This window comes from Canis aureus, chromosome 2, assembly GCF_053574225.1.
Source record: "Canis aureus isolate CA01 chromosome 2, VMU_Caureus_v.1.0, whole genome shotgun sequence".
In the NCBI taxonomy this organism is placed as follows: domain Eukaryota; kingdom Metazoa; phylum Chordata; class Mammalia; order Carnivora; family Canidae; genus Canis; species Canis aureus.
The window spans coordinates 76688216-76701168 of record NC_135612.1 but is presented as its reverse complement, the minus strand read 5'-3'; the positions used below and the strand labels follow the sequence as shown (position 1 = coordinate 76701168).

At 35.0% G+C, this 12953-nt stretch overlaps 1 protein-coding gene across 10 annotated transcripts in view; it reads right to left on the bottom strand.

Annotated features, from left to right (window-relative positions):
- Nucleotides 1-12953, bottom strand: part of ARAP2 (ArfGAP with RhoGAP domain, ankyrin repeat and PH domain 2) — a 192381-nt gene that overhangs the window by 52456 nt on the left and 126972 nt on the right. For 8 of the 10 annotated variants that reach the window (XM_077879956.1, XM_077879929.1, XM_077879992.1 and 5 more), the window contains exons 22-26: nucleotides 12283-12388; nucleotides 8097-8244; nucleotides 6350-6418; nucleotides 3756-3830; nucleotides 60-177 (exon numbers count right to left, since the gene is read on the bottom strand). In XM_077879956.1, coding sequence (XP_077736082.1) covers nucleotides 60-177; nucleotides 3756-3830; nucleotides 6350-6418; nucleotides 8097-8244; nucleotides 12283-12388 — 516 coding nt within the window. The remainder of the gene's footprint in view (nucleotides 1-59; nucleotides 178-3755; nucleotides 3831-6349; nucleotides 6419-8096; nucleotides 8245-12282; nucleotides 12389-12953) is intronic. The other 2 variants (XM_077879977.1, XM_077879985.1) reach the window with 1 other exon arrangement.

Genomic DNA, 12953 nt, shown 5'->3' with positions numbered 1-12953 from the left:
AAAATAGTACTTCTTCACACTGTAAGGAAGTTAAGAATCTTAGCATGAAAATCACTTACCTAGCTCTTCATTTTCAATGACTTCAAATGTGGCCCAGATATCGCCTTTCGTAGGAATTATATTTTTTATTGCTAATATATCATTAGTTAATTCCTCTGCTTCCATCACTGGAGATATCTACGAGAGAGGTAAAGTTTCTTCAGAAGGAATGTCAGACACAGAAGTCAACTAATGACAGAGCCAGTAGTGCTCTCACCCCATCTACCAACTTACAGTGCTCCAAGTTTCTTACTTAGTATGCTTACCTAGCTTCTCTAAGCACATAGAAAACACAGCCTGTTCAGATCTTCTCCATAAAATATTTTAATATGAGTGCAAAAAAAAAGATACTATAATATAGACATCAGGAAGAATTTTTTTTTCTTGCTTAGTGATTAATTAGCTCACTCAAGGAGGGAAGACTATACCTAGTCATACGCAGAAAGACCTTCACCAGACAATGAATCCAGTGGTATTCCAGGACTAACAATTTTCATTCATCAGTTCAATAATCAAGAGTTCAAAGTGGTTTGGTTTGTTCAGTCTGGGCCCTGAATTACACACAATCGACTGCTGTCTACTATGCCAAAAAGCCCCAGGGTTTCAGTGGTCTGTGGTGTGCCCTGCCTGCCAAGTGACAGATGGTGGGCTACCAAAGCATGCTGGAGCCAGGACTGCAGGGCAGAGGGCAGAGTGTGCAGTGCCAGCCTTGGGGCCAGCTCCACAAGAGTCCCACAGCCTCAGGCCATGGCATAAGCAACACCATCTTCTTCAGGGAGTTTTGGGATTTTTGATTTGTTTCTTCTTTCTTCTGTTTCTGCCAATCTTAAATGCATACTGGACAAAAGCAAGCTGGCTTTTCTCAGTATGAATTTAGTTATAATGTTAAACAAACAGAAGATGTTTTAAACATTAGGATATTGCAACTGCAACCTACTTTGTATAATTTCAGTAAAGTATGTTATCTCTTTAAAAGTTTCTTCAAAAAAGAATGTGCTCATTACCATTTCTCCTGTCCATTCTTGACCACAAGCATATTACACACATATAAGAAACAAAACACTTTTTGTTACAGTTAACTCCTACAATCTATCTCCTGGACTTTGTGGAATGTATAGTGGAATATATTAATGATACAATAAAGTACACTGGTTTCTATTTTTAAAAGTCCAATGAAATATAATCTTAAAAAGAATTTAAAAAAACCTCTATCTGGGAAAATCAGAAAACTTTAAGTAACAGAAATATTAGATGAATCATTTCAATGATGTTCATCTGAATAGCTTTAACATTTTTTTAAAAGATTTTGTTTATTTATTCATGAGAGACACAGAGAGAAAGAGGCAGAGACAGTGGCAGAGGAAGAAGCAGGCTCCATGCAAGGAGCCTGATGTGGGACTTGATCCCAGGACTCCAGGATCATGCCCTGGGCCAAAGGCAGGCACTAAACTGCTGAGCCACCCAGGGATCCCTCACTTTTTTTTTTTTTTAAGAAGCATAACCCTTTCTTTCTTTCTTTTTTAAAAATATTTTATTTATTTATTTATTTGTGAGAGAGAGAGAGAGAGAGAGAGGCAGAGATACAGGCAGAGGGAGAAGCAGGCTCCCTGTGGGGAACCTGATGTGGGACTCCATCAAAGGACCCAGGGATCATGACCTGAGCCAAAGGCAGATGCTCAACCACTGAGCCACCCAGGTGTCCCGAAGCATAACCCTTTCTTAAAATAATAAATTACGGAGAAACCAAACTGTGAAAGAGTCAGCAGGGAGTGACTCAGGTTGACATAGGAATGGAGAAACAGAACTCCATTCCTTGTCCCAGAAGACTCCCAAGGACAAAAAAAATTCCTAGAACTACTAGAACTACAAAAAGCATGCTTTGGGAATTATTACTCTAAGGAATATACAAATCAGTATGATGACCATGAGGTTAGAAATGGGATGACCCCGGTTTGTGTTGGCCTTAATACTTTTAATTCCCAGTTTGTTTTCATGTAAACTTGAGACATTACTTGCTTCACCTACCCCCTGGGGCTGAGGTAATGACCAACTGAAATAAATATAACTGAAGAGTTTTCTAAAGTCTTAAGCATGAAGCAAATGTTAATGATTATTTTTATATGTTTTCGTTGTTTTTAAAGAGAATTTGGGAGTTGTTATAAGTGAAACTAGACAGTCCTTTATGGGCATACACTTAAAATAAGTAAGAAATTTGTTCAATTGTAATAGCTTGTGTTATGGTCTTTTAAGTAGGACAAAGTTAAAATGAGCTATTAGAGAGTTTGTGTGTAGAGGGAGTTAGGTCATGTGCTCTGAATACCTCTTCTAGTTACTGATGAACCTGTGCTGACTGTATGTACTACTTCCTTGTGTTCCCTATTACCAACATACCACCATCAGCATAAGAAATTTGATGTGGTCAAGGTTCCTGCCCTCTTAGGGACAAAACTTATGATTACAGTAGTTCACTCTATGTTCTCAGTGAGTTAATGACCAGTGCTACACAGACTTAATATGTAATCCATTAAAAAGTACAGATTAATAATTACAATGTATTTAACAAAACTAAAGTCCAGAAATACATAAAACTTTTTTTAAATCTTAGACTTTAGGGGATCCCTGGGTGGCGCAGTGGTTTGGCGCCTGCCTTTGGCCCAGGGCGCGATCCTGGAGACCCGGGATCGAATCCCACGTCGGGCTCCCAGTGCATGGAGCCTGCTTCTCCTTCTGCCTGTGTCTCTGCCTCTCTCTCTCTCTCTCTCTCTGTGTGTGACTATAATAAATAAATAAATAAATAAATAAATAGATAGATAGATAGATAGATAGATAAATAAATAAATAAATCTTAGACTTTAGATGGCAGAATGTTTTCCTCATCCCAAGAATGTAGTCTTAACTAAGCAGGAATCTGAATTATCACTGTTACTCTCCCTCAGGCAGACTAAGTACAGGATATGACCCCATAAGGAGGATACTTTAATTCACGATAAAAAAAAAAAAAAGTATCATATTCCTAAAACAGAGAAGAATTTCCAATATTCAAGTAAATTGAAAGACAGGAAGTCTAGAACACAAGAGTGGAAAGCATGCTTTGGGAATTATTACTCTAAGGAATATACAAATCAGTATGATGACCATGAGGTCAGAAATGGGATGACCCCAGTGTGTGTTGGCCTTAATACTTTTAATTCCCAGTTTTTCATGTAAACTTGAGACATTACTTGCTTCACCTACCCCCTGGGGCTGAGGTAATGACCAACTGAAATAAATAATAAAATAAATAATAAAAATAATACAGGACTAGTGGTATTAATTATTTATTAAACACTTATGTGCCAAGCAACTTACTGTTTTGTAATGCAGTATTTTAGTGAAGACTCACATCAATGATAAAATGTAAATACTCTAATTTTTCCCCATTTTACAGGTGAAACAATTTCAACTCAGAGTAAGAGGAACAAAATTTGAGATCAGGTTATTTTCTAGAACCTACAGAAAGTCCTAGCCATAACCTAGAGCATCTAAGATGTTCTCTTTCCAAATGACTAAAACATGGAATTTCTGGAGGATATTGGAATAAAAAGTCAATCCTATCAATCAGTCCTTTGAACTGGACAGATAAAAATACAAAAAAATAATGGAAAATTCAAGATACCTAATTACTGAATACTAATACTTGCAATTTCCAAAAGTTTACATCCACCTTGAGGACTCACCCGAATTATAATACTGCAGTCAGGTTCCTTCTTTTCTACATAGACTTCAATTAGTAAATCTCCAGCCTGGGAAACCTAGAAAGGGGCAGATGTGAAAACAGCAAATATAAGTATGACACTTAAGACAGAAAATCCTAGTCCTATTGCTAAATATTTCAAAGTAGTTGAATGAGCCTGTCAATAGCATGATACCCATTTTTCCAGATGTGGTTGACAAGGAATCTACACAAATGATATAATTACAGTGCAATTTTTTTTCTCTTAGTCAAGAGTTTAATGTCCTAAAATAGTCATTATTCTTAGTAAAATAATGCATCTGGCTACAATGAGAATATGCTGACTTCAACAACAGAAATTATAAGAGCCATCACTATGTATATTAATAGGATAGGCAAAATGAGAAGTGAAAATGATCCATATGTAATTGCCCTCTAATCTACAGTGTGGGTATCATATCAATAATTAAAAGGGGAAATAGGTGTTGCTAAATTTTCAAAGAGGTATGTGAAAAATTGAAACTTGAGGATAAATTAGGTTGGAGCTATATTAAAACTAAAAATAGAGAAAGTGTATTTAGCCAAAAAAAAAAAAAAAAAGTGAAGTGATAGAATAAAGTAGATGAAGAAGATAAATTTTTATTTTAATTATCTTCAGCCAACCATTTACCGTTCTAATATTTGGGTCACTATGATAACCCAGGAGACATTTAGTGAAGAAGAGAAAATCCAGAAAACAAAAACCATAAACTATCACTATGTATATCGACAGCATAATGTGGAAAAGATTAACGAAGAATCAAATAAATCTATGAAAAAATTGGGGATAGCTTTTTTCTGAAATTGCCTCAAGTTATGTAACCACTTAGAAATAATATCTCCCAACTAAAAAAAAAATGATCATATTGGAGAAACAATCATTCTGAAGTTAAATTTGCCTAAAAATAAAACCTGATGAACAAATTAGTGAGGAAAACATTAAAAATGTACTTTGAGGAAGTGTTCTTAATTATTCTGGCTCTACCGACTTAGAATAGCTTATTTCTAATTTTTCTTCCTCACTTTCGATATGCTACACAAAAATTCAAGGGAAGAAAAGATACAGTTGACATTTCTACTTTTCACTGTGTTTGCATAAACAGCTCTCCAGGAAGGACACATTTTAAAAATTAAAAACGCAAACACAAAGGACTCATAAAGAGAAGCCAAAACAAGAATAGCTACGAAATTCAAACAGGGAGAAGACATGGAGGCTGTCAAAAAAATACACCATAGCAGAGTTTTGAATGCATTAGAGAAAAACACAAGCAAAAGAACAGGTTTCTCCGAAGTCCTCTACTTTTCTTGTCCAATTACTCTATTTTATAGACAATTCTTTTCTTCTATTTACTGACTTGTACTTAATTAAAAAGCAGCCAAGACTCATTTCATTGTTGTAGTATGAATACAAAAGATAAAAATGCAGGAGGACACTCATACTTCATCTAATAACAACATAGGTAATGCTGCCAAAGATTATCCTTTGGGCTCACACAACACTTTATTTCAATACTGAAACTCCCCAAAAAGCAGTAATTCAAGAGAACTGGTAAGTCAGATTTTTTTTAGTGTTAACTCCTCTGGAGGCTGCATTTCTTACTTAAGGTCAAAATAGAGGAGAAGCTTTCTTAGGTAAGTAGGATATCACGGTACTAGTACTCAGGGATCTCGAGCACTAGAATGGAAGCCTTTACTCCCCGGCTTCATATGGAATGGTACCTCCAATGACTTCTCTGATATCAGGAATAAGGTAAATTTAGAGTTTGACTAATAAGTTAGCATTTACCTCATTCCCTGTGTATATCTATAAAAAGAATATATTTGACCCATTGATATTATTTACATTGGTGTCCTGAATCCACTACAATTCCTAGTGATTAGAAGATTAAATATGAATTTTAAGAAAATCCAGTGAATGTTCATCAAACAAGGCAAGGTACACTAGAAAACCGCAGGGCAACCTGAACACACAAATTTAATATATATAATGTGACTCAGGAAAGCAAAAGAAGATTTAGAAAATAGTCAATTTAAGACATAAATCAGCGTATGTGACAAAGATGACATTAGAAACATTCCACTAATATAATCATCTGATAGCATGCAGAGCAAAAGCATAAAGGAAATAATTTATATTTTCAAAATCATAATGGAAAGAATCATTATAGAGCTGAATTTTCAATTTACTCTGGTATTTCTTTGGCTTTAAATGCTTCCTTTGAAATCCACTGGCATTTTTAATAGCGCATTTGTAACTAAAAATTGATTTTATAAAGGGCACTGATATGATTAATAATGATTTTTCCCTCTGTATTTTGAAAAATTTACATTAACATACTTTGGCATTTTGCATATAAGCAACATGCTGCAGAATTACACAACTATTTTATCTAGGTTCTTTTTCCCCCATTACTTTTATTTTGCTTCAAACAGGAACTTGAAAATAAATACAAGAAACATCTTTACTTACAATAGAAGTTTTTTGGGTTTTTTTGTTGTTTTAATTTAATTTTTTTGTTTTGTTTTTAATTCTTTGGAGATCTAACTATTTCTACTCACTTGAGTGTCTTTCCACTTGGTAATAAAGCTATTTTCTATGTCCATTTGTTTGACTTGGTCTTCTTTAACCTGTTTAAAATATAATTTGGGACATTCTAATAAAATACAAGGAGTGATGGTACTCGTCCTCACATAACTCTTCAGGAATTTAAAGACCAACAATTTAAAAATAAATGAGAATGGCCATCTTAATCAGCACAGGCCCATATAGTAGGACAGAAATAAAGTCAACATGACAGAGCTTCATAAAATTCAGAGCATTTTCTGATGATATTACTTCAAGCTGTGGATTCCATCAATGGAAGCTGTATCACTAAGCAACTTAATAAGCAAAGGGGCTAACAAATGATTCGCTACAATATTTATGTAAGTTGAGAGACAGGACTCATGCCTCAAACTGAAATCCTCATTAAGTGCATATGAAATATCCACCACGTAAGGTTAGAGTTAGCAAAACTACAAAGATAACCATTATTTCTTTTTTATTCAGGTAACAGTACAAAAAATAGAAAATAAAGAGAGCATGTAAAGCCACATGTTATTTTTGTTCCTAATTCTTTCATTTCTCAGCATCACAATTATTGCAAAGAAGCTGCTGTTGATCAAAAACAGTGGACACATATAGAAAGAAAAAAGAGATCAAAGAGCAAAGAGAATCCAACAATTTTGGTGTCCATTCCTATATAAAATAAGATACAAAATGCTTGTTTTTATTTTCCTAAAATAGTTTTTTTCCCTTTAGGAATCTTGTGATCACTTACTAAAAGAAGGTAAGCCTACATATAATAACCTATTACAGGGAAGCCCGGGTGGCTCAGCAGTTTAGCGCCTGCCTTCAGCCCAGGGCGTGATCCTGGAGACCCAGGATCAAGTCCCACGTCAGGCTCCCTGCATGGAGCCTGCTTCGCCCTCTGCCTGTGTCTCTGCCTCTCTCTCTCTCTCTCTCTCTCTCACACATGAATAAATAAAATCTTTAAAAAATAATAACCTATTACATTAGACCACTTGATTTCAACTAACATAGCCATAACCCTGGAAAACAAGAAGTCTTATACAACACCATTTAACAGAGGGCCCCAAAAGTTAGTACTCTGACAGTGGTAATTAAGATGCCAGTGGTAATCAAGTGATGAAACTGGAGCTTTGATCCAGATCCCTTAAATTCTCCCCCACCCCCATATTCAAACCCTGGGCTTATTTCCTCTATTTTTACTTCTTTCAACTAAGGAATCATCCTCATTCTGACAGTTTTCTGATGAAACATGAATATATTGACTTCATAAAATAGCAAACTGAAAGTCAAATAATTAAAACTGTTAACTTAGTAAAAAACCACAGGATATTATATCAGGATTTTATTCACTTCTAATTCAGACACTATAAAAAGAAAACACTAAAATGGATTCAATTGCAGAATTTATCAGCCTGGTATTTATTACTAAATTTGTGAAAGTCTAGATACACTTAATGCATACATATACTGACAAGGGAAAAAAGCCACAGAATCACCGTAAGTAGAAATATTCTGTACAAAAGACACCACCACATGGCTTTAAAAACAGCCAAAATTAAATGAATGGCTATAGCTAAAAGGCTAGTTGTACCTAATATATTAAAGATCATATAACTATCCCTTATTTTTAGACATTCATAAAAACTTGATTATAAACATCCTAAAATATATAAATATTTTTTTCAACAGTAACATCAAAACTATTTTAACAAGGGCAGGATATAAAATATTTACCTCAAATATCTCAACATAATTGTTTATTAAGTCCTCGATTACATTCACTTCTTCACTAGTTTGTCCCTTAGTTTGAAACAAACAGGATGAAAAGACCAAGGCCAAATTATGCGCATTCATATGATTGATTTCTGAGCACTTCTGAACCCTGTTAGAGAAAAGCAAAACTCATTACAACACACGTCTATATGAAAATTTCACAGAACTTTAGTCACAATACCCATTTGTCATTACTTAGCACACACATACTGAAGGTCTCTAACATAACAGGTATGGTGGTGATTTAAAGAAAAATGCACAGTTCTTTCTTCCAAGTAGTTTACAGTCTAGCTAAGAGCATAAGAAAAAAATAAAAGAAGATACGACTACAGGTTATAAAGCAGTGCAAGTCTGTTGATTGGAGGAGGGACTCACCATGTCCAAATAGTCACAGATAATGGTGCAATCTGAGGCTAAGGATTAAGATACGCTTGCACAATGGTGGAAAATGACTAACGGGACTGAACCATAAATGAAAGAGGGGATAAGGGGCAGTAGGTAAGTCGGAAACAAGGCAAGAGAGGTGAACTGGGAGGCGTATAGGAGAGAGCTCCAAATTCAAGATTCAAGGAAGAGCTGAGTTTTCCAGGAAGGAATAAATCAGGTGAGAAAATATTTGGCAGCATGTGTTTGTATAGTTATTCAAAATTGAATATTATCTTTCAAAAAGCAAACAACTTAAAAATACTAGTATACTTTTCTTGGATATAACTAAGAATGACTTTTTACAATGAACAGACACGACCAGAAGAGTCAACTCTCCCCATGAGTAGGCTACAATATTTGTGTCTTATGAAGATCACTTAAAAGGACAACTGACCTTTGAATAACACAGTCTGAACTCTGTGGGTCCACTTAGATGTGGATTCTTTTCCATAAATACAGTATAGTACTATAAATGTGTTTTCCTTATGATTTTCTTAATAACATTTTCTTTTCTGTAGCTTACTTTACTATAAGAATATAGTATATAATAATACATATATCATACACAATACGTGTTAATTGGCTGTACATGTTACTGGTTAGGCTTCTGGTCAACAGTAGGCCATTATTAACTTTGAGGGAGTCAAAAGTTATACATGGGTTTTCAACTGTGTGAGGGAGCAGTGCCCCTAAATCCTGCTTTGTTCAAGGGTCAATTCATACATGTTAAGTGCAAAGTCATTTAAAAAATACTACAGGCTTCACCCCAATAAAAGGAAATTTACATAGATACAAATGCACAGATGACACCTATAAATGACACATAAGGATGTATCTGTTGATGCTACTTGCCACTGACTATATATAATAGGACCCTGCTTAATTGCATAATTAGATTTATAAAAGTTAAAATACATACTAAAAAAGGAGACTAAATGTACCAAAGGAATAAAACAAGACTAAGTTAGGTACACTTGTCTATAAAAAGCAGAGATTCTAGTAGTTACAAAAAACAGTAAAAGGTGATGTAACAAACTCACAATAAAATACCAAATTGCCTAGCAGAGACAGAACAAGTGCAATCATCATATGTGATTTATAAGATGCAAAAGGAATTGCAGGTTAATAGAGGAGGGTGTAATAATTGTGGACATCCCTCTCAAAACCACTCCTGTACTTTTATCACACTAAATTATAAATATCTAGAAAATTTATCTGCAGGTCTGCCTGTGTTACTAGAAACGAAGCATCTCTCCCCATCAGGGACTCTTGCTTTAATCACACTGGAGTGTGTAATAAATATCTGGTGAATGGAATTAAGTAAATGTTAGTCATGGAGGAAGCGATCTGTTATCTGAGGCAGGAATGGAATTAAATGCTAAATCAACCTGACCTTATCCAAATCGACCTCTCAAACTTCTGACAACTCTATCAAACGTTCCCACCTTTTGTGAGACTTCCTTCCGCGATAGTATCCTCCTTTGCTACTCTTCATCTCTCTTCTCTTCCATTTCTGCAGCTGCCTTAATTTCTGGCATAAAGTCCACACTACACAGTTTTTTCCTTCCCTTCCTTTATTTCTATGCCGCACACCCGATCATTCCCAAGGATTCCTACTCAGCCCACTGAGTCCGTTCTCACACAGGCCTTCTCATTAGAAGCCCAAGGAAACGGTTTCCGGATTAGTTTCTCTGCATCTATTCTAATCTCTTCCCAATCAATCCCATTCATGGGTTATTGTCCCAAAACAAATTTGATCACTCTTTATGGCTTAAAGGAATAAAATATAAATGTTTTTACATGACCATCTGAGCCTTTCACAACCACCTGCCAGCCAACTACAAACTAGCTCATCCCCTAGCACACCTGTTTCCTAGAAAATACCCTCTACTCATTTCTCGTACTTATGTTTCTTTCACATCCTCCTCTTATACCCCTTTAGATGTGAAGCATCCCCTATATGTCAACACACGACAAATCACTCAATCCTTCCTCCTATGGTAAAATTTTTTATATTAAAAGCTGTCCCAATGTTGCTGTGTTTCCTAAAAAAATATAAAATGTCCTGCAGCACTCCTGTGCATTCACTCGGACATCCAGATGCTCAGGCTGGGAATGGTGGTCTTAAGACTTTTTGTCTTCCTGTATGCTTTTTTTTCTTTTAAAATTTTATTTATTTATTCATGAGAGACACAAAGAGAGAGGCAGAGACAGGCAGAGGGAGAAGCAGGTCCCGCTGGAGAGCCTGATGCGGGACTCGATCACAGGACCTGGGATCATAACCTGAGCCAAAGAAGCTCAACCACTGAGTCACCCAGGTGCCCAGGGGATTTCATTGTAAAACCATTTTCTTCACCCATCCTTCCATCCACTTACTCTCTGTCAACTACCAGTTGTTCTCTGTATTTAAGAATCTGGCTTTTTTTTCTTTTTTTTTTTTGGGGGGGGGTCTTTCTCCCTGCCTCCCTTCTGTGTTCATTTCTTTCTTCAATTCCATATATACGTGAAAACATATGGTATTTGTCTTTCTCAGTCTGAATTGTTTAACTTACTATAACATCCTCTAAGTCTATTCATATTGCAAATGATGAAAACCTCAATTTTTTTTATGGCCGAGTAGTATTTCATTGTGTTTGTTTGCTAACTTCTTTATCCACTCATCTATTGATGGACACTAAATGTTGCTTCTATGACTCGGCTATTGTAAATAATACTTCAATAAACATAGGGGTGCATATTTTTTTGAATTAGTGCTTTTACTTTCTTCAAGTAAATACCCAGTGGTGGAATTACTAGACTATATGGTAGTTCTATTTTTAATGTTTTGAGGAACATCCATACTGTTTCCACAGCAGCTACACTATCATATCCCCATCAACAGTGCATGAGGGATCCCTCCTCTCCATATCCTTGCCAACACTTATTATTTTCTGTCTTTTTGATACTAGCCATTCTGACTAGTGTAAGGTGATATCTCATGGTAGCTTTAATTTGCATTTTTCTGATGATAAGTAATGTTGGCCATCCGTATGTCTTTGAAGAAATATGTATTCAGATCCTCTGCCTATTTTTAATCAGATTATTTGTTTTTCTGTCATTGATTTGTAGAAGTTCTTTATATACTTTGAATATTAACTCCTTATCAGATATATCATTTGCAAATACCTTCCCCCAAACAGTAGGCTGCCTGGTTTTGTTGATGGCTTCCTTTGTTGTACAAAAGCATTATATTTTGTGTAGTCCCAATAGTTTAATTTTGCTTTTGTTTCCCTTGCCCAAGAAGACATCTAGAAACATGTTTCTAAGGCAAATGTCAAAGAAATTACTATGTCTTATTCTAGGATTTTTATTGATTCAGGTCTCACATTTATATTTTTTGGAGTATAACTCTTTCACCTCATTGATTAAGTTTATTCCTAAGTATTTTATTATTTTTGGTGCAATTATGTATGGAATTATTTTCTTAATTTCTCTTTCTGCTACTTTATTATTAGTCTCTAGAAATGCAACAGATTTCTGTATTTTTGTTTTGTATCCTATGACCTTACTGAATACATTTATCAATTCTAGTAGCTTTTTGGTAGATTGATCCATTTTTAAGATATGATGGGAAATTCTCAGTCACATACAGAAAGTTAGCTATACTACTTTAAATTTAAGTAATAATGACTTATCTAATACCATGTTTGAAACGTCTAGGAAAGTTCATGAAACCACCCACCTGTACAGGTGTTCAATTACAGCTGCCAATGTTGCTCGGTTGACCCCTGGAAGAGTACGTATAAATGCTCCATACTTTTTAATTCTTTCCTTGTCTTCTTGAGTATCTAGAGGTTAAAAACGAAACAAAACAAAACAATTTTAGGCCTAAACTAATAGTCTGGATTATATATTTGCATTTTGACAGTATTTTAAAACAATATTCATTACTGTATTTCACTAAGTGATCTAATCAAGTTTCAACAGAATAAACATTTGAACTTCTTTAATTCTGGAAAAGCATTTACATCAATATTACATGGTTATAAGCTGTAATTCTAATACTTTCTAATTAAAAACAAAGCACTTTCAAAACCCAGGTTTGCATTTCATTTTCCACTTTATGAACTACTGAACTTCAACTAATAGGAATATATTCAATTTATAACTAAAATTGCAGTGAAAATTGAGAGATAAACCAAAATTACTTGAACTTTGGCTATGGAAAGATTTCACTGTTATTTGAAAATGACATTTCTGATTTTTTTTTTCTTGTGAAATCATAAAAGTCTTACCAAAACTATGAACCATCCCAAAGCTATGAATTGCATTACTCCGCAGATCCATGTACAAGGCCTTTTACCAACCCTGGCACCTCCAACTCCTTGGGAAAGGGAAGGGGGCAATGGAAGG